General features: G+C 40.5%; 1 protein-coding gene across 4 annotated transcripts in view; it reads right to left on the bottom strand.

The window, feature by feature from the left end:
* nadka (NAD kinase a) overlaps positions 1–21,232 on the bottom strand; it is a 50,161-nt gene that overhangs the window by 8,045 nt on the left and 20,884 nt on the right. For 2 of the 4 annotated variants that reach the window (XM_062054515.1, XM_062054514.1), the window contains 4 exons: positions 8,916–9,045; positions 8,736–8,844; positions 3,581–3,835; positions 3,394–3,512 (listed from right to left, as the gene is read on the bottom strand). In XM_062054515.1, coding sequence (XP_061910499.1) covers positions 3,394–3,512; positions 3,581–3,835; positions 8,736–8,844; positions 8,916–9,045 — 613 coding nt within the window. Of the gene's footprint in view, positions 1–3,393; positions 3,513–3,580; positions 3,836–8,735; positions 8,845–8,915; positions 9,046–13,692; positions 14,006–21,232 lie in introns of those variants that run through there. The other 2 variants (XM_062054517.1, XM_062054516.1) reach the window with 2 other exon arrangements.

Raw genomic sequence — 21,232 nt, 5'->3', positions numbered from 1 at the left:
ACGTCAAACCCTTTAAAAGGCGGTGCCTGTTGCCTAGCGACATGTGACGTCAGCGAGTCTGAGTTTGAGCTGTTTTGTTAGCTTTGCAGGCTAGCAGCTTTTTTAAACCTTTCACTGGTTTGTGTTCTCTGATCAATAAATACATTGAATGTGCTTCCATGGCTGTATGTTATTGTCAACAAACAGTGTATTGTTTAGATGGCAAGAGTGTCACTTCTATCATTGATTTGTTGTTCAATATTCCCTACAATCTTACTAGCACGCAGTGCAATTTGTGTCAAGTTTTAAAGGCCTACTGAAACCCACTGCTACCGACCACACAGTCTGATAGTTTATACATCAATGATGAAATCTTAACATTGCAACACATGCCAATACGGCCGGGTTAACTTATAAAGTGCAATTTTAAATTTCCCGCTAAACTTCCGGTTGAAAACGCCTTTGGATGATGACGTATGCGCGTGACGTAGCCAGTGAAACAGGAGTATCAGTAGCCCATTGAAGCCAATACAAAATAGCTCTGTTTTCATTTCATAATTCCACAGTATTCTGGACATCTGTGTTGGTGAATCTTTTGTAATTTGTTTAATGAACAATGGAGACTGCAAAGAAGAAAGTTGTAGGTGGGATTGGTGTATTAGCGGCTGGCTGTAGCAACACAACAAGGAGGACTTACTTGGATAGCAGACGCGCTAGCCGACGCTAGTCGCCAACCGCATCTGTGATTGGGTGAAGTCCTTCGTCGCGCCGTCGATCGCTGGAACGCAGGTGAGCATGGGTGTTGATGAGCAGATGAGGGCTGGCTGGCGTAGGTGGAGCGCTAATGTTTTTATCATAGCTCTGTGAGGTCCGGTTGCTAAGTTAGCTTCAGCGTCGTTAGCAACAGCGTTGTTAAGCTTTGCCAGGCTGAGAATTATTAACCGTGTATTTACATGTCCATGGTTTAATAGTATTGTTGATCTTCTGTCTATCCTTCCAGTCAGGGATTTATTTATTTTGTTTCTATCTGCATTTGAGCCAGATGCTATCACGTTAGCTCCGTAGCTAAAGAGCTTCGCCGATGTATTGTCGTGGAGATAAAAGTCACTGTGAATGTCCATTTCGCGTTCTCGACTCTCATTTTCAAGAGGATATAGTATCCAAGGTGGTTTAAAATACAAATCCGTGATCCACAATAGAAAAAGGAGAGAGTGTGGAATCCAATGAGCCAGCTTGTACCTAAGTTACAGTCAGAGCGAAAAAAGATATGTCTTGCACTGCATTCTAGTCCGTCACTCTCATGTTCCTCATCCACAAATATTTCATCCTCGCTCAAATTAATGGGGTAATCGTCGCTTTCTCGGTCCGAATCGCTCTAGCTGCGTTGAAAACAATAGGAAAATATGAGGAGGCGAACAACTGACTACGTCACACTACTTCCGGTAGGGGCAAGGCTTTTTTTTTTATCAGAGACCAAAAGTTGCGAACTTTATCGTCGTCGTTCTATACTAAATCCTTTCAGCAAAAATATGGCAATATCGCAAAATGATCAAGTATGACACATAGAATGGATCTGCTATCCCCGTTTAAATAAAAAAAATTCATTTCAGTAGGCCTTTAAGGTGGTGAAAAAAACATTTTTTATTGACGGGTTAAGATTTCTTTCGTCCCTGTTGGGAAGGCTTAGTCAGCCTGAGGCCATGTCTACACTAAGTCGTTTAACCCCTTTAAACGAATAATTATTTAGCCTAAGCCTCGTTTCAGCCACACTAAACCAGCGTTTAAGGTCCCGTTCCTCGGGCAAATTTTTACACGGGTAAGTGTGGCGTGTATTTCTTGAATCTTCGGCACTCATTGATCGTTTACAAACTGAGTTCATAGAGGAAGTGACGCCAGAAAGACCGCGCCCACACAGGAAGTGACGCCAGAAAAAACGCTCCCCACACAGGAAGTGACGTCAGAAAGAACGCGCCACAGCCAGCTTCATTATAAAGCGGTTTCGTAACTCAGAGGTAACCACTAGAAATATGAAGGAGAGTCATCCAGACATGCCCGAGTTTCTTCTTCCGTCTGTACAGACGCTTGTGGAAATCACACATGAATACCTTAAAAGAAAGTGATTGCAGCTATTTAGGATACAACACTTCTCAGGCGGAAAGAGAACTTTCCAATGTCCAGGTCAGCTGCGATTCTACTTAGCGAAAAACTTCGTCCATTTGTCGAAGAAGAGTCAACAAGAATGCGGGCTTCCATGGGTGTGATAAAAAAGGTAGCATGTGCTTTGTATTACCTGGCCAACGAGGGAAAACTACAGAAAACGGCGAATGCTTTTGGACTGGCAAAGCAGACTGTATCAGTTATTGTCCACCATGTATGTCGCGGACTCAACATTTAGGTCCAGAGTATATAAAGTCACCAAAAACGAATGGACAATGAAGGTGAAGGCAAAAGAGTGAGGAGTGTTTAGATCCCTAGTTTGATTGATGTAAAATGTTCTTTATCACATTGTTTACGTGTCTAATAAAGATTTTACTAATTTATGATGTCTCAGGTGTGATTCACTACAACAGGGTCCCAGAGCACACTGGATTCCAGTTAATTGAATTACCACAAAACTGGATATTGTTCAGATAACTTAAATTTAAGAACTTGCACTCAAAGCAACACTGGATGTGACTATGATGTACGCATTTTCCGCGCATGCGTATTAGGTCGCGTTGCGCCGGCGGACGGAAAGGGGCGGGGGTCTTAAACGGTGGCATTGTTGTGTGTGGACAAGGATAAGGTTAGGTGGGATTTGCCCTGGATAACAGTCGGCTTAGCGTGAACGGGGCCTGAGTGTGTGATCTCAGAGGAGCGGGGCTCCCCTCTGGGCGTGGCGCAGGAGGAATACATACAGTCACATACAGTTTCAGCGCGCGCTGAGTGATCACTTCCACGTCAATCCTTAGTCCATTTGTTAATGGTTATGAGTTTATTTCAAACACGTAACACAGGTGGGCAAACATTTTACTCTAGTTTGATCAAATTTGGATGGATTTCTTTTAGGAGCACAATGTGATGGGTTTGAAATCCCTATTTGCACATGTGAGATAGGTTTTTTTGTTTTTTTTAAGTCGCACAGTCTATTTTTAGTCGCATTTGCACATGTGAGACAGGTTTTTTTGTTTTTTGTTTTTTTAAGTCGCACAGTCTATTTTTAGTCGCATTTGAGAGTAAATTTGTCGCACCGTACAGCCCTGTTAAGTTTAATTCACTTGGATGAATGGATTAATTTTCAGGTCCTGTGTATCATTGACATGTAAAGCAACATTCTGGCCTCAGCTCAAAGGCCACAGCTGAGTCATGATGTCGTCATCTGTGGTGTCAATGTTTGGGCAACCTAAAGTCACTTGTGTGCACGTGAGGCGTTACCTGATAGTTGGCAGTTTTGTGGCTGCTGTCCACATCTCCGTTGGTCACAATGACGGCCTTCTCCCTTTCTCGGTGTACTCGTACTTTCAAGCGACTGCGCAGCACAATAGCAGCATTTCCTGGAAATAAAAAGAGCAATTAAAATGTGTTTTACACGCGGTGTAATGCTGGAGAAACATAATTATACCGTCAATAATTTGGGTGACCAGAGACTGATAAGTGTCAAATTTTAAAGGGGTCAAGAAGCCCAAGGAGCCCAAATGGAAGGCCATCACTGGTGGAACGCTCTCCTGCTCAGACAGCAAAGCATTAGAACGAGTGTTGCAGAAGCACAATGTGTGGTCACATGTCCATACCTGGAAGAGTGAAGAAGCGTACAGCAGAGTTCCATCACCACCGAGACAGATGATGAAGTCCACACGGTTGGAGATGTCATCCAGATCTGTTGGTGGTATTGAGAATATCAAACAATAGTTTAATACAGGGGTGTTCAAACTTTTCCCACTGAGGGCCGCACGCGGATAAATGAAAGCATGCGGGGGGCCATTTGGATATTTTTCATTTTCAAACCATAACAAAATATATGGATTTTTTTTTATTTTTATCATTAACTTGATAAAAATAAGTCAAATTATTATTTTCATTTTTTACTTCAGGTTGATATAAAGTTTAAAAAAAACTTAGTTTCAAATTAGTTTTTTATAGTAAAACTGAATTTTGCAGTAATACCCCCACCGCCCAAAACATTCAGAAAGTAATTGGAGCCCTAAAAAGATCAATAATGCAGGACACCATTGATTTCAATTCATTATTATTACTGAGTAATCACAGTGATAAGATAAATATAATCCCATTAAATATATTTGGGATCCAAAAGGTGCCTCACTCATAAAGTGATACATATTTATTGGTTTTTTCTTTTACTTTCAACACTTAAGTTACGAGATCAACTTCAGATACATCGGTCGATTTTACTTTGAAACTATTATTTTGTTTGTTTTATGCCCTTTTGTCAAAGAAAACAATGTTTTTGTCAGAATAATTGTATAGAAGTTATCACGAAACTTGTTTGCTATGAGTTCAGGTTGCCCTGCGTGAAGACAAAAGCTGTCTTTGATCTTATCGAGCAAAAGGCAGACAGCGTGTAAACCTCCACTGTGTGCGACGGAATGCGCCATAGAGGTGTCAGTTTCTCAGATCTTGGACAGCCACAGGAAGGACCTTATCAGGACCCAAAATCTACGAGCAGAAAGGGGGCAAACCTGACACTGTTCCAAGCACCTTTTTGTTTGAACTGTTTATGACCCAGTGCAGCAGCTGTTTATGACCCCTCCCCTTAGAAGCAGCTGCAGCCATGTAATCAGGAAAGGCCCAAATAAATGAGGAGGCGTGTGGAGCTTGTTCCTCAGAGCGGCAGGGTGACACTGCGCGAGGGTGCAGGTCGACGCACTCTCCTCATGAGCTAAATTGAATCCTGTCTCTGTTTGATTCCTTGCTTCTTGTCTTGTTTAATAGATAGTTCAGTAACCACACAATATATGCAATATTTTCCACATAAAACATTTTAAAGTGAAATATTTGAAATAATTGGAGCTTTGAATAGGTCAATAATTCATTATAACATTGATTTTTTTTTTTTTTTTTTGGAGCAATGGCAAAAAAATTAAAATAAAGATAGACAAAAGAAAAAAAAACAGCCTGCATGGCAGCTTTGTGTCAACGTTGCAACTTTTTCTAATTAGATTTCACCTCATTCCACTTTTTTTAATGTTTTTTTTTTTCATTTTTGCAATAGCATTTCCAGAATGTGTGGCGGGCCGGTAAACAATTAGCTGCGGGCTGCAAATGGCCCCCGGGCCGCACTTTGGACACCCCTGGTTTAATACATGCTGAGATGGGTATTATTCAGTCATCAGTTTATTGATTTTCCAATGTGCAAGTTAAATTTTGTGTCAAGTCTTTACTTGAATTTTAGTATGCGGCTACCTTGGTTTTCTTACACACTTTCCGCATCATTCCATTCTTGGCAAATATTTGTCATCTCAGTCGTCAAACATGACACCTAACAAGCCAGTCTGTTTGGATGTGTGTCAATCTGTGAAATCGAGCTCCAAAACAAAAAGTCACACACCTGAGTCTCTGTGCTTTTTTTTTCAAATGAGCACAGCTGCAGAATAAGCCACCACGAGACCACAGAAATTTGCAATTGACAACACTTTGATAAAGAATGTGATAAACTCTTACTCTTATTAAATGTTTACTTTAATCCTTATTTTATCCTTTACTTTACACTGCACAAGCTGACATTTTTTATATTTCATTTTGTTCAACACTTTCCCTTCTTGTCTTGAACAAAATTGAAATAACAACATTAAATAAACAAAATATCGTGCAAGTCTACAAGTAAAAGATATGGTCAGAATTAATTGTGAGTTACAGATATGGAGAAGGGCCAAGATTGAAATAAACTCCGCTTTTTTCTACTCCTTTTCAGACATGTAATATTGGGCAAACATGCGATGTTCCTTAATGTAACTTATTAATATAAGCCAGTGTTTCCCATAAACTGCCAAGATACCTGTGGCGGTGGGGGCGTGGCTATGGGCGTGGTCACCATGACATCATTGAGTAATTTGCATAATTTACTACAATGATATGATTTTCTCTAAAAAGGCTCAAAAAATGTATACTTACTAATTAATAATAACAGTTTTGTTTCAAACGTCCATCCATCCATCCATTTTACAATATAATTACAACACTTTATGTACATATTTATATACAGATGTGAACAATAAGTTATTCACTGAAATATATTTATTAATTGTGGTTCTTACAAAAAATATATCTTATAAAATATAAAAGCTAAAATGTCTCATAAAGCTCTGCCACTTTAATTAGTGCATACTAAATCATTTAACTTTAGCCTACTACTACAACCATATTATTTACCAGCAACATAAAGTGAAACAGAGGCAGAGGTGTCCTGCCACAGTCAGTAACAAATAAACAGAAAACAGTAGTGGTGGTAGATAGACACAGAGCTTCATCAAACATCTGATCCACTGAACAAAGAGCTCCAAAAATCTTGAACTTTAGACTGCCATCAGTTTTACTCCCTACACTTAACTATGTGTTTCCTACTGCCTGCAGACTTTGCACCCTTTGTTATATACACATGTTGTGTTTCTAATATAAATACATTTAATAAAGTCAAATACAAATAAGGCAACAAGAGAAGTATCCTACACTTCTCTTTTGTAAAGTAAATCTGAACAGCCGATATGGGCATCTACTTCAACTATATGATTTGCCTGAGAAGCTGAAGAGGACAAAACAAATAAAAATAAATAAATAAATAAAAAATAAATAAAACATTTTTTTATTTTTTATTTGTGGCGGACGTAATTCTTTCGTGTCGGGCCGCCACAAATAAATGAATGTGTGGGAAACATTGTAAGTATGTCTGAAACACAAACAAAACCATGCCGTCCTGCTCATTAGCTGATTGTAAAGAAAGGAAATAATCTGCAACCAATTTATGTTTAGTTCAAGCTTTTTACATTCTGTGGTTTAACTTGCATGACACAGGACTGACTGGATTTTTCTAAGGCGAGGTTGTAACTTGCATACTTTTTGTTGTTGACAGCACTACTAGCACATCTAAGTCTGTCTGCACCTCACATATTCATTACACTAAAAGGTGTTGTTTTCCCACATATGCCTTTACCATATATACTGAACAAAAATATAAATGCAACACTTTTGTTTTTGCTCCCATTTTTCATGAGTTGAACTCAAAGATGTACAACTTTTACTATATACACAAAAGACCTATTCCTCTCAAATATTGTTCACAACTGTCTAAATCTGTGTTAGTGGACACTTCTTTTTTGCCAAGATCCCACATATCAAGATGCTGATTAAACGGCATGATTATTGCACAGGTGTGCCTTAGGCTGCCCACGTTAAAAGGCCGCTGTGAAATGTACAGTGTTCCTTTATTGGGGATCTGGGGGGGTCAGAAAAGCAGTCAGTATCTGGTGTGACCACCATTTCCCTCACGCAGTGCAACACATCTTCTTCGCATAGAGTTGATCAGGTTGTTGATTGTGGCCTGTGGAATGTTGGTCCACTCCTCTTCAATGGCTGTGCCAAGTTGCTGGATATTGGCAGGAACTGGAACACGCTGTCGTATACGCCGATCCACAGCATCCCAAACATGCTCGATGGGTGACATGTCCGGTAAGGATGCTGGCCATGCAAGAACTGGGATGTTTTCAGCTTCCAGGAATTGTGTACAGATCCTTGCAACATGGGTCCGTGCATTGTCATGCTGCAACATGAGGTGATGGTCTCGGGTGAATGGCACAACAGTGGCCTCAGGCTCGCGTCACGGTATCTGTGTGCATTCAAAATGCCATCGATAAAATGCACTGGCATTCGATGTCCATAACATACGCCTGCCCATACCATAACCCCACCCCCACCATGGGCCAATGGATTCATAGCGTTGACATCAGCAAACCAATATCAAAACCTCACAGACGCTGTCTGCCATTTACCCTGAACAGTGATAACCGGAAACCATCCGTGAAGAGAACACCTCTCCAATGTGCCAGACGCCGTCTAATGTGAGCATTTGCCAACTCAAGTCAGTTACGTCAACGAACTGCAGTCAGGTCCAGACCGCGATGAGGACGACGAGCATGCAGATGAGCCTCCTTGAGACGGTTTCTCACAATGTGTGCAGCAATTCTTTGTTTATGCAAACCAATTGTTGCAGCAGCTCTCCGGGTGGCTTGTCTCAGACGATAATGGAGATGCACCTGCTGGATGTGGAGGTCCTGGGCTGGTGTGGTTACACGTTGTCTGCGGTTGTGAGGCCGGTTGGATGTACTGCCAAATTCTCTGAAACACCTTTGGAGACGGCTTATGGTGGAGAAATGAAATGAAATTCACAGGCAACAGCTCTGGTGAACATTCCTGCAGTCAGCATGCCAACTGCACGCTCCCTCAAAACTTGCAACATCTGTGGCATTGTGCGGTGTGATAAAACTGCACATTTCAGAGTGGCCTTTTATTGTGGGCAGCCTAAGGCACATCTGTGCAAAAATCAGTCTGTTTTATCAGCATCTTGATATGGATTATCCTGACAAAGAAGAAATGCTCACTAGCACAAATTTAGACAGATTTGTGAACAATATTTGAGAGGAATAGGTTTTTTGTGTATATTGTGTAAGATTAAGATCTCGGAGTTCAACTAATGAAAAATGGGAGAAAAAACAAGAGGTGTTACGTTTATATTTTTGTTCAGTGTAACACCAAGAGGTTTTTCATACCTTCCCTGAAAGTGCAGAATTTCTTCTTCATAGTCCCAAAGTTTTCATCACCAGAAATGGTTGGGTCATCCAGAACTTTCTTTTCCACATAAACAATCATCTTTTTGACCTGAGAGACATTCAAAGTTTTATCACCCACCTCTCAAGACTATACAATTCAGCATCTAATTTCTGCATTACCTCAGTGAGGAATGTGCAGAGTTCCTTGAAAGGCTGAAACAGGCTGGCATCTCTGATTTTCTTGATGACCAGGACGCTCTTGGGGGGCGTGTTCCACGTCAGTCTCTGGGTGGCAGGGTCCTGAATGTGCCTTTGGACAGGTAAACAACAACTTTCACCTCAGGGGCAGAGACACACACATCTCCTAAGCCTCTTAAGAAGCTAACGGGAATGCAATAAGCAGTGTGTGGGTGCTATCCTATTATAAAGGCAGTGGCTTAAGGTCCGCTAGGGTTCAGCAAAGTCTGGCGGGTGTTTGGACTAAAACAACTGACAGGTAGAAAGTGGAAAAATAAATCAGTAGAAAATCCTAAATCAAAATAAGAGCAGATTCTGGGAGAAAATATAGCAAGCAAAACAAACAAACGTATTTTAAACTCATTCCCTAAACTTCTTACGTCAACAAGCTCCTTGGGTTTGTGTGACGAACATTTTACAGCATTTGACAATGAAGTTACAGACAAGTCTTAAAAACCAAAACTGTGTTTATAATTTTTCACCCTAAAGGCTATTTGAGTTACTGCATATTAGCTACAGTATCCCAGTGTGACATTTAGACCGGTCACATGCGGAGCCTGGTGGGTTTAGAGAGCTTTTACATTTTACAAATTACACAGTATTTACAAGCACATATTTCTCAAATTGGACCAGAATGTAAAGAGCTCCTCACTTTTGACCAAAATGGAAAGATAATGACACCGTGGGCATCAATAAAATACACAAAAGAAAGAGGAAAACAATGCGGTCCGTGTGAAAGGAGCGACAGTACGGCACAAAACTGTGATAGTAGATAGATAGATAGATAAATAGATAGATAGATAGATAGATAGATAGATAGATAGATAGATAGATAGATAGATAGATAGATAGATAGATAGTACTTTATTGATTCCTTCAAGAGAGTTCCCTCAGGAAAATTTTAATTCCAGCAGCAGTGTACAAAATTGTAAAAAGTAAAAAGTAAATAATGGGGGTATAAATGGAGACAAAATAGAAAAATATTACAATAGAATAAAAATAAAAAGCAACGATGAGAATAAAAATATAACAGTAAAATAAGAATATAACAAGAGAAACTAGGCAGTAGTGACCATGTTATGAAAAAGTAAGGAGGGTTTATGTTTAAAGAGAAAAATAAAGATCCAAAACTAAGTCAGCATAACACAATGTGCATGAGGTTAAACCCCAGATTTAATTATTTGCTGTATATATTTTTTTCCCCTTTTCCTTTTGTAAAAAAACAAGAACTGATTCTGCCGAACATCCCCAAGATTTTTGAGCAGGCAGAAGTTCAACTATAGCAACAATACAATTCAAAATAACTCTTTCTGGGAACTTGATTTGCATATACAAACAGTACTGGCCATACTGAGATGTCAAATTATTAATTTTTCCTTGCTGGCTGACAAGTACATTTGATTATAAATATTGGTCTGATATATAAAGTGCCAAATAAAAAAAGGATTTTTGATCTTATGTTTCAGTTTTGCAGTATTGGCTCATGCTCTATGCAAGAAGTTGTTAACTAATAATTAGAGATGCCCGATAATATCGGTCTGCCGATATTATCGGCCGATAAATGCGTTAAAATGTAATATCGGAAATTATCTGTATCGGTTTTTTTTATTATCAGTATCGTTTTTTTTGTTTTTTGTTTTTTTTAATTAAATCCACATAAAAAACACAAGATACACTTACAATTAGTGCACCAACCCAAAAAACCTCCCTCCCCCATTCACACTCATTCACACAAAAGGGTTGTTTCTTTCTGTTATTAATATTCTGGTTCCTACATTATATATCAATATATATCAATACAGTCTGCAAGGGATACAGTCCGTAAGCACACATGATTGTGCGTGCTGCTCGTCCACTAATAATACTAACCTTTAACAGTTAATTTTACACATTTTCATTAATTACTAGTTTCTATGTAACTGTTTTTATATTGTTTTACTTTCTTTTTTATTCAAGAAAATGTTTTTAATTTATTTATCTTATTTTATTTGATTCATTTTTTTAAAAAGTACCTTATCTTCACCATACCTGGTTGTCCAAATTAGGCATAATGTGTTAATTCCACGACTGTATATATCGGTTGGTATCGGTAATTAAAGAGTTGGACAATATCGGCATATCGGATATCGGCAAAAAGCCATTATCGGACATCCCTACTAATAATCAATAATGTGTTAATTTTATATTATATAATTAATATTTTTTGAATTATAAATGTCATTAGTTTAGAGATGATACTCAAGAAAGAGAAATTTTCATTTGAATAATAATAACTAGAAAATGAATGCCTCAATGCTGCAGCTGAATAGAAATGCTGAAAGAAAGTATTGAAGGAATGATTTTAAGAATATGTTTGAATGTACAGTAGGAATGGTTTGAATATTGATAAATGCTAGTTGAAATGCTAGTGGGATGTAGAAGGAAGGGTGGAAACAGTTTGACAGTGAAATGGTTTGAATATAGAAATATTTTGATTGTAGAAATTATTTAAATGTTAAATCATGAGTGTGAACGTCTGTCTATCTGTGTTGGCCCTGTGATGAGGTGGCGACTTGTCCAGGGTGTACCCCGCCTTCCGCCCGATTGTAGCTGAGATAGGCTCCAGCGCCCCCCGCGACCCCGAAGGGAATAAGCGGTAGAAAATGGATGGATGGAAGATCGGAAACTGTACTAAAACATACTATGAATAAAGAAATTATAAATGCATGTTGTAATAGGTGGAATTTAACTAAATGACTCATCGATGGCTGCAAAATGATCTACCGTAAATAGGATTAATGCTTTTGGGTGCGCCGGGATATGAACCTAAGTCACTGGGGTGAAAGGTGGCCGTCAATTCCATTTAACTGAAAGACCGAGCTCCCCAGCAGGTGTCCAACTTTGGTTGTTAACGGGAGTGATTTAACAGTTGAAAATGACATCCCAAAATTATTTGCTGCAACAGTACGTTTTCATCTAATTTTGGGGTAAAATCAAATTTTTTTTACAATTAAATATGTTACCTGATTATGTTACTTCATTATATGAAACATTTACTAGCAAACAAGCTAACATTTAGAGAGAGAAAACGTTAAAACCGTAGCTTATATTGATAGGGGTAATAAAGAGCTCCCAGTCTAAATGCTACCACCTTATGCTAGAATCTGTAAGTCAGCCAACATGAGATGACTACATCCCTACACTTGTTGCTGCTGGATTCCTGCTGTTTGTCATTACAAGAATACTCCATTGTTAAGCTTCACGTGAAGAATGTTACACAAGCACAATTAAATAAATACCTAAGATATGGACAATTAAATTATCACTAAGATAATGCATATGAGCTGCAAAAGGGTGTATTTATTGAAATACAAAAATGGCCAACGTACCCTAAAGCCCATCCATCCATCCATTTCCTACCACTTGTCCCTTTCAGGGTCACGGGGGTGCTGGAGCCTATCTCAGCTGCATTCGGGCGGAAAGCGGGGTACACTCTGGACAAGTCGCCAGCTCATCGCAGGGCCAACACAGATAGACAGACAACATTCACACACTAGGGTCAATTTAGTGTTGCCAATCAACCTATCCCCAGGTGCATGTCTTTGGAGGTGGGAAAAAGCCGGAGTACCCGGAGGGAACCCACGCAGTCACTGGGGGAACATGCAAACTCCAGACAGAAAGACCCCGAGCCCCGTGATCGAACCCAGGACTTTTGTATTGCGAGGCACATCCACTAACCCCAGGCCCACTGTGCTGCCCGTATCCTAACGCAATAGGTCAAAATGACATTACCCAGAATGCATTTCTGCGAAAGTGTTGCTTTTTAGGTAATTTCAGAATAAATGTTTTTTTTACTACAGTAAATGTATTTCTTGATAGTGTGGAACCGCAAGTGAGAATGATGGAAGGAGTACCAATTATATTGTCCAATATTTTGGAAAATCATGAATACTGTAAAAAACGAGAATGTTTGGTTAAAAAAATAGCAAGTTATATTATCCTAATCAAGACAAATGCCTTAATGATGGAATGGTTGACATTAGTGGAAAGACATGGGAGGAGTAGTCTAAAGAAAAAAAAGGTGAAATACAGGACAATTAGGAATTACTGTAAAACCATTCATTTTGAAAAATGTTTGTTGAATGAGCCTGCGTGTCCTTAAAGCAATGAACTTTTTGTCGTTTGAACGGGATCAATCGGATGAATACGCGGACGAAGAACGCTACAGAAGAATAATAATAATAAATAGATCACTTCAGTTGTAGAACAACAAGCTAACGAGTCTGTGGGCACTCACACAATGAGATAGGAACCTAGTTGAAACTGTATTAACAGCACTTATGCTTGTTGCAGCAAAGTAGTGCACTCAATTTTGCCTCATTTGCTTCAAAATGTACAATCAATTCCACAGAATGGAGAGTAGTCTAAATAGTCAATTCAACCCAGTTAAACCAGACACAACAAACCACTACACCAAACCAGTGTTCACAATGATATCACATACAATCAGCATTTTAAACATGGGCAATCTTTGATCCATTCATAACCACTCGAACCAGCTCCTCTTTCATTCAGCAGGTGGTCTCAGTCTAAAGCAGACGCTCAGCTCCCTTTTTCTTCCACACTGTTTGAACAAGTGATTGGATTGAATATTTCCACACAACGTTAATATTTCACCCAGAAAACAAGTCCCCTCAGCTGACAAAAAGGAAGATTGTTTTTGTGAAAAAAGTCCTCTCACCATTTCCACATTTTGTTGTCGGTGTTGTCGCTGCCCGGCACGTCCTGCAATAACACCTTCATGGCTGTACACATGTAATTGGAAAGGGTGCCGCTGTTTCAGGCTTTCAGCTGGAGTACCCTCCAAAAATCATCCTAGCCCCAAAGCCATCTTTGAATACGAGACGCATGAGTCGACGAGCCGGTTCCGGTGGTCGAGTCGATACCCGGGCTGAGGCTGTGTCCGCTGTGGTGAAGCTCCAACAAACAACCTTACTATCTATACGCACGGCTTCTATATTTGTCCCAGTGAGGACTTAAGACTAAAGCCTCCCAGTGCATTCTGCTGCTGAATCAAAACTCTCGCAGCTTTTAAGCTTCCTCAAGGCCCCGCCCACTCTCCTCTGTGTGCCCATTTCAAGGAAGGCCTGTCCTTTTTTTTTTATCCATTTTTTTCAACAGGTGTGTTTCACAGTTGACAGCGCTGATTTGCTTTACCCAGAAGCAGTTTATGCACTGTAATGAAAGGCTTTGTTCAAACAGGAAATACAAGTAGAGGAAAAAATAACTTCAAATGTGTGCGGGTGAGCTTCAAAACACATGCCTAAACAAACCAGGGACGCTACTAGATATGTTAAAAATAAAATCCAAAACTCATGTTTGTATAGAAAAAAGTTAAGCAAGGGGAAGTGAATTCTGTTAAAAGGGTAAATGATGTAAGTACATCTTTGGATTATACAACATGCCATAAAGTGGAACTACAAGCAGTTTGTCACACAAATGTCAATGGAAAAAATGTATAATGTATTTTGGTTTAAAATGTTGAAACAGACAGTTACAAAGGTCCACTCCCTACTCTGAAATCACAAGAAAAGGCATTGCGCGGCATCAATACCTCTTACGTATTGCTGTTGCTCCTGAAAGACGATGAATCTTCTGGGTTTTTTGGTTATGTCGCAGACATGTTTTTATAAAGGAGTCTTTGCAGAGCAGATAAGAGGCGTTACTAAATATTTGCAGACTTGTATCTACATGACCAGCTAACGGGCTTCTTGTATGAGGATATGATTGTTGTCTATCTTGCATGTTGTAATAATTAGTTGCTGGGATCGTAATAATCAGCATCCAAGCATGGTGTATCCAGTATATATATATAGTGTGTGTGTGTGTGTGTGTGTGTGTGTGTGTGTGTGTGTGTGTGTGTGTGTGTGTGTGTGTGTGTGTGTGTGTGTGTGTGTGTGTGTGTGAGAGAGTGTTTTTGCATTCACAATGAGCACCAACACGGAAGTTGCTCAAGGCAAGGTATCTATCATCGGTTTGTGTTTGCCAGTCTGTAAGGGAAGCGTGTCACCTCTTTATAAAATAGGACAGAAGATTAAACAAATTAAACTGCTAGACATGCATGACTTGTGAAGTGAAGTGAATTATATTTATATAGCGCTTTTTCTCTAGTGACTCAAAGCGCTTTACATAGTGAAACCCAATATCTAAGTTACATTTAATCCAGTGTGGGTGGCACTGGGAGCAGGTGGGTAAAGTGTCTTGCCCAAGGACACAACGGCAGTGACTAGGATGGCGGAAGCGGGGATCCAACCTGCAACCCTCAAGTTGCTGGCACGGCCACTCTACCAACCGAGCTACCAAACAGCTGAGATGACAGACACTCATACTATATACAGTGCATTCGGACAGTATTCACAGCGATTCACTTTTTCCACATTTTGTTATGTTAAAGCCTTATTCCAAAATTGAATAAATTCCTTTTTGTCCTCAAAATTCTGCACACAATACTCCATAATAACAAAATGAAAACGTTTTTAAAAAAACATTTTTTTTTAGAGATCTCTGCAAATTTATTAAGAATAAAAAAAACTAAGTACATACATATTCAAAGCCTTTGCGCAATACTTTGTTGATGCACCGTTGGCAGCAAATACAGGTGCATCAACAAAGTACTGAGCAAAGGCTGTGAATTTGTATTTATACATTTGCAAAAAATCTGTAAAAAAAACTTTTTTCACATGGTCACACTATCATTATGGGGTATTGTGTGTACAATTTTTAGGACAAAAATGTAATTATTCCATTTTGGAATAAGGCTGTAATAACGTGGAAAAAGTGAATACTTTCCGGATGCAGTGTACAAGCACACTATTTTTTATGAGATGCAAGGAGTGCCTTATAAAGGGTAAAATAGAAGCTGGTCATTATCTAAGGTAAAACAAGTATCACAACCACACCCCTGCATCTGACTTGCGTGACAAACAGCTGAGATGACAGACACTTATACCATATATAGACACACTCACTTTTGAGACGCATATATGGGTAAAATATAGTCCGCTAATTATCATTACTGATTTCAAGTTGCGGGCTCCCAAGGTAAAATAAAAGTATCGCAACCACACCCCTTCCATAGAAAGAATGAGAGCTTGAAAAGAAAGTCACAGTGGCACAACATTGTTGAAAAAGGTGGAACAAGTTTCTCTGTAGCGCAGTCCCAGGTGGATACAACCAACCCTGCTTTGTTCAAATTCAAAGCAAGAAGTCATTTAGAGTTTGCTGGCTGACATTTTCATCATGAAACATTAGAAACATGAAGTACACCTGCAACAGTATAATCACACTATCCAATACAACAGCTGTAGCATAATATCATAACACAGCTCACTTTTGGTTGACACTGCCAGAGAGGTATTCATGTGACAATGTGTTTATTATTAGGGTCTGAGCCCAGAGCCATAGCAATGCAAGGGCCCAATTGGAAAGATTATGTTGTTATTACAAATCTGTATGTTTGCATGCATTTTAGGGGGCCCCAACATGCATTAAATCTGAGGTAAAATTGGATTCAGCAGTCCTATAATTTGTTTTAAAAAATGTAACCCTGCCACCAGTTTTAACAATCGTCACACAATTTGGAGGAGACAAAGAGACAAAAACGCACATTAAACCAAACAGGAAGTCAGCCATTTTGGTTTGAACTGGCCATTAAATCAAGAGTGATGTTTTGCCGAACCCCTCCACCCAGAGACTTTGACCAATTGAGCCCAAACCAACATCATAGGTACCAAAAAGATGGACACTAACAAATTGCTGAGCATTTAAAGGGGTTTAGATTTTTTTCCACTTGTAAAACACTTTCTTGTGGTCTACATAACATTTAATGGTGGTTCTTCTGTCAAAATGTTAATATAGATTATGTTTTACAGACAATCTTCAAGCCGCTTACGACAGGATGCTTAGTTTGGGCAAATTTATTTGCAAATGCGTATCTCAATCTGTGTGTCTGTGATTTCTATTTACGTGTCTGTGTACTAATGTGTGTGTCTGTATCTTAATGTGTGTGTGTAAAATCTGAACTGCGTATACGTGTTTTAAGTTGTCTGTCCGTATTATGATTTGCCTGTGATTATAAAAAATATATGTCTGTCCGCATTTTTTTAATTGGCTGTCTTTTTACTTAGACTTAGACAAACTTTAAGTATCCACAAGGGAAATTGTTCAACACAGTAGCTCAGTTACAATGATGGAAAGTGTAAGGATGGAAAGGACAATGCAGGTATAAATAGACTAAATATAGCGATATAAATTATAACATAAATATGAATATATACATATGTGTACAGTATATTATATGTACAGATATATTATGTCTATAACATATATACAATATATAACAATTACCATGTACAATATTACAGTATATGTGACAGCAGCAGCATAAAATAAAATTTGTGACAGCACAGCATAAAATAGAGAGATGTGACTTACATGTGACTTTATGCTATGATTATTCCGTAAAAGAGTTGTGTGTACGTAATCATAGGTTTTCAGGTTTGTGTATGTGTAAAGCAATCCGTGTCTAAAAGTTGTGTGTGCGTAAAAAAATGTGTCTGTAATCAGATTTGTGCGAAGCAGGAACCCTAATCTTTTTACACGTGCCTTTTGCGACACTTCTGCCATCTAAGAGTGGTCTGTCCGTTCAGCAATCCAAAGTTGTAAAGAGTTGTCTGTAACGTCACTTTGCCTTTCCCTATATTCACCACTAGTTGGCGTCTTCAGAGAGGGCGGAACCATGTGCCGTGTTGAGATAGAGGCAACACCGTGTTTGGACACTACTTATGCTGTTTGTTAGTGATAGTAGTTATACAAAATGTGGATTGTTACAAGGCTACTCCATGAATTGCCACCTTAACATAGTGGAGGAGTTTTGAGTACCCAAATGAACCAAGCAAGGAGCGATGTTGTCGGGGGCTACATGCCCCTGGGTCAGACTAAGAGCGGTTCAAAAGAGTCTTATTAAGAAAAGAAGACCCAGGAACTGCACCTCGATACCGGGGCCCCAATATGGAGCAGGGGCTCGTCAGCGAGCGCCTGGTGCCCGGGATTTCCTCCTTGGAAAGAGAAATGTGGAACTGATCCACCATCTGTAGGGGGATCCATGAGAGTCAGGTGCTATGTGGACTGGGTAGCAATCGAAGGCGATTGTCTCTGTGATCCGGTCGTTGGTTGCAAAAAACGGTTGTCGGGACACGGAACGTCACCTCTCTGGCGGGGAAGGAGCCTGAGCATGTGCATGAGGTCGAAATATACCGTCCAGATATAGTCGGGCTCACCTCAACGCACAGCATAGGCTCTGGAAGCAAACGCTTTAAGAGGGGTTGGACTTTTCTGGAGTTGCCGTGGGGAATAAGCGACGAGCAGGTGTTGGCTTATTATAGGTTCACCGGCTTGGTGCTTTTTCGTTGGAGTCATCCCCGGTGAACGAGAGGGTTATTTCCCTGAGCCTTCGGGTCAGGGGACAGGCTCTGACTGTGGTTTGCGCGTATGCACCAAATGGCAATTCGGACTACCCGGCCTTTTTGGGGACCCTGGAGGGAGTGCTGCAGGGCACCCCAAGTACTCCGTCGTTCAACTAGGTGACTTCAACGCCCAAATTGGCCTGGAGGGGCGTGATTGGGAGGAATGGTGTCCCCCATCTGAATCAGAGTGGTGTTCTGGTTTTGGACTTCTGTGCTAGCCATAGTTTGTCCATAACAAACACCATGTTCAAACATAAGTGTGCCTACAAGTGCATGTGACACACTCGGTCGCAGGTCGATTTTGTAGTCGTTTCATCAGATATGCAACCGCATGTCTTGGACACTCGTGTGAAGAGAGAGCCTGTCATGGCGGAAACCCCTGAACCCGATGGTGGACACCAGAGATAAAGGGGGCCGTCAAGCTGGAAAAGGAGTCCTAGTAAGCATGGCTCGCTTGTGGGACTCCCGAAGCAGCTGACAGGTACCGACAGGCCAAGCGAGTCGCGGCCTTGGCAGTGGCGGATACAAAAAATCGCCTCAGGAGGGGGAAGCAGTGCCCTGTCCACACTGTGTATAGTGGGGGAAAGAAACCTGCTGACCACTACTGAGGATATAGTTGGGCGGTGGCAGGAATACTTTGAGGATCTCCTTAATCCTACAGATACACTCTCTGTAGAAGAGGCAGAGTCTGAGGTCACAAACGCAGACATGTCCATTACTGGAGCCGAGGTTGCTAAGGTAATCAAAAATCTGCCAAGCGGCAAGGCCCCAGGAGAGGACGAGGTTTGACCCGAATACCTCAAGGCTCTGGATGTTGTGGGACTGTCGTGGCTGACACGTCTCTTCAACATAGCGTGGAAGTCTGGGGCGGTACCTCTGGATTGGAAGACCGGGGTGGTGGTCCCACTTTTCAAGAAGGGGGACCACACTTTTGATTGATTGATTGATTGAAACTTTTATTAGTAGGTTGCACAGTTCAGTACATATTCCGTACAATTGACCACTAAATGGTAACACCCGAATAAGTTTTTCAACTTGTTTAAGTCGGGGTCCACGTAAATCAATTCACTGGCAGGGTGTGGAGGGTTTCCAGTTTGGTGGCGAGAGGACAGCATCTCTGCTTTTTGCAGATGATGTGGTCCTGTTGGCTTTGTCAGGCTGGGACCTTCAGCAATCACTAAGGCGGTTTGCAGCAGAGTGTGAAGCTGCTGGGATGAGGATCAGCCCCTCCAAATCCGAGGCCATGGTTCTCAGTTGGAAACGGGTGGAATGCATCCCCCTATTCAGGAATGAAATTCTGCCTTAAGTGGAGGAGTTCAAGTATCTCGAGGTCTTGTTCAAGAGTGAAGGAAGAATGTAACGTGAGATTGACAGACTGATTAGCGCAGCATCGGCAGGGATGCAGTCGCTGTACCGGTCTGTTGTGGTGAAGAAGGAACTGAGCCAAAAGGCAAAGCTCTTGATTTACTGGTGCTCTAGATTTAACGGCCAGTCTACGTTCCTACCCTCACCTATGGTCACAAGCTTTGGGTAATGACCAAAAGGACAAGGTAGTGAATACAAGCTGCAGAAATGAGTTTCCTCCGCAGGATTTCTGGGATCACACGCTGAGATAGGGTGAGGAGCTCGGTGCTGCTCCTTCATGTCAAGAGGAGCCAGCTGAGATGGCTCGGGCATCTACTACAAATACCTCCTGGACCCCTCCCTGGTGAGTTGTTTTGGGCATGTCCAGCCGGGACGAGGCCTCGGGGAAGACCTTGGACACGTGGGAGGGACTATGTCTCACAGCTGACCTGGGAAAACCTCAGTGTCCCCCCTGTGGAACTAGAGGAGGTGGACAGGGAAGTCTGGGCATCTCTGCTTAAATTGCTGCCCCTGCGACCCGGACTCGGGTATGCGGCGGAAAAAAATGGATGGATGGATTGTTACTCTCATGCCTTGATTGTAAAAAGATGTTGTTGGTGATATAACCTGTGACATTTATACCCAAATAAATGTGTTTTTTCAATGTACGACTTTCAGGGGCAGTGTTGGCCTAAAAGACATCTTTTAAAATGTTTTACTTTATTTCTAAAAAGCCCACAATGTTAAAGTTAAAGTACCAATGATTGTCACACACACACTAGGTGTGGCGAAATTATTCTCTGCATTTGACCCATCACCCTTGATCACCCCCTGGGAGGTGAGGGGAGCAGTGGGCAGCAACGGTGGCCGTGCCCGGGAATCATTTTTGGTGATTTAACCCCCAATTCCAACCCTTGATGCTGAGGTGGTTAGACTGCCCGCCCTGAGATCGGTAAATTGTGAGTTCAAATCCCGGCCGAGTCATACCAAAGACTATAAAAATGGGACCCATTACCTCCCTGCTTGGCATTAATCAATCTAATGAAACAAACAAGAGCATCTCCATTCCAACACCAGCTTTACAATACTTAGGATAGACATTTAAAAAGCAATTGAATTGGCATACAAATACTATTACTAAAAAAATGAAAGCCAAATATGAATAAAAGCAACAGTATGAATACATATAATAATACAATTAATATTTTATTTTTAATCAAAAATGTATTCTTAAAAAATTGAAAAATGTTGCACTAAATTATTTTTTTCTCAAAATAGATTTTTGAAAATTATGAATCGATTGAAAATCATCAAAAATTAAAATTTTGATGTGATTAGATTTTTTGAGCACCCCTACAATCCCACTGCCACTTAGTGGGAAACAGGAAATAACAAAAAACTTGACTTACTTTC

Source organism: Entelurus aequoreus, linkage group LG07 (assembly GCF_033978785.1).
Source record: "Entelurus aequoreus isolate RoL-2023_Sb linkage group LG07, RoL_Eaeq_v1.1, whole genome shotgun sequence".
NCBI classification, from domain to species: Eukaryota; Metazoa; Chordata; class Actinopteri; order Syngnathiformes; family Syngnathidae; genus Entelurus; species Entelurus aequoreus.
Note: the sequence above shows the minus strand (reverse complement) of the source record. Positions and strands in the feature narration are given on the sequence as shown.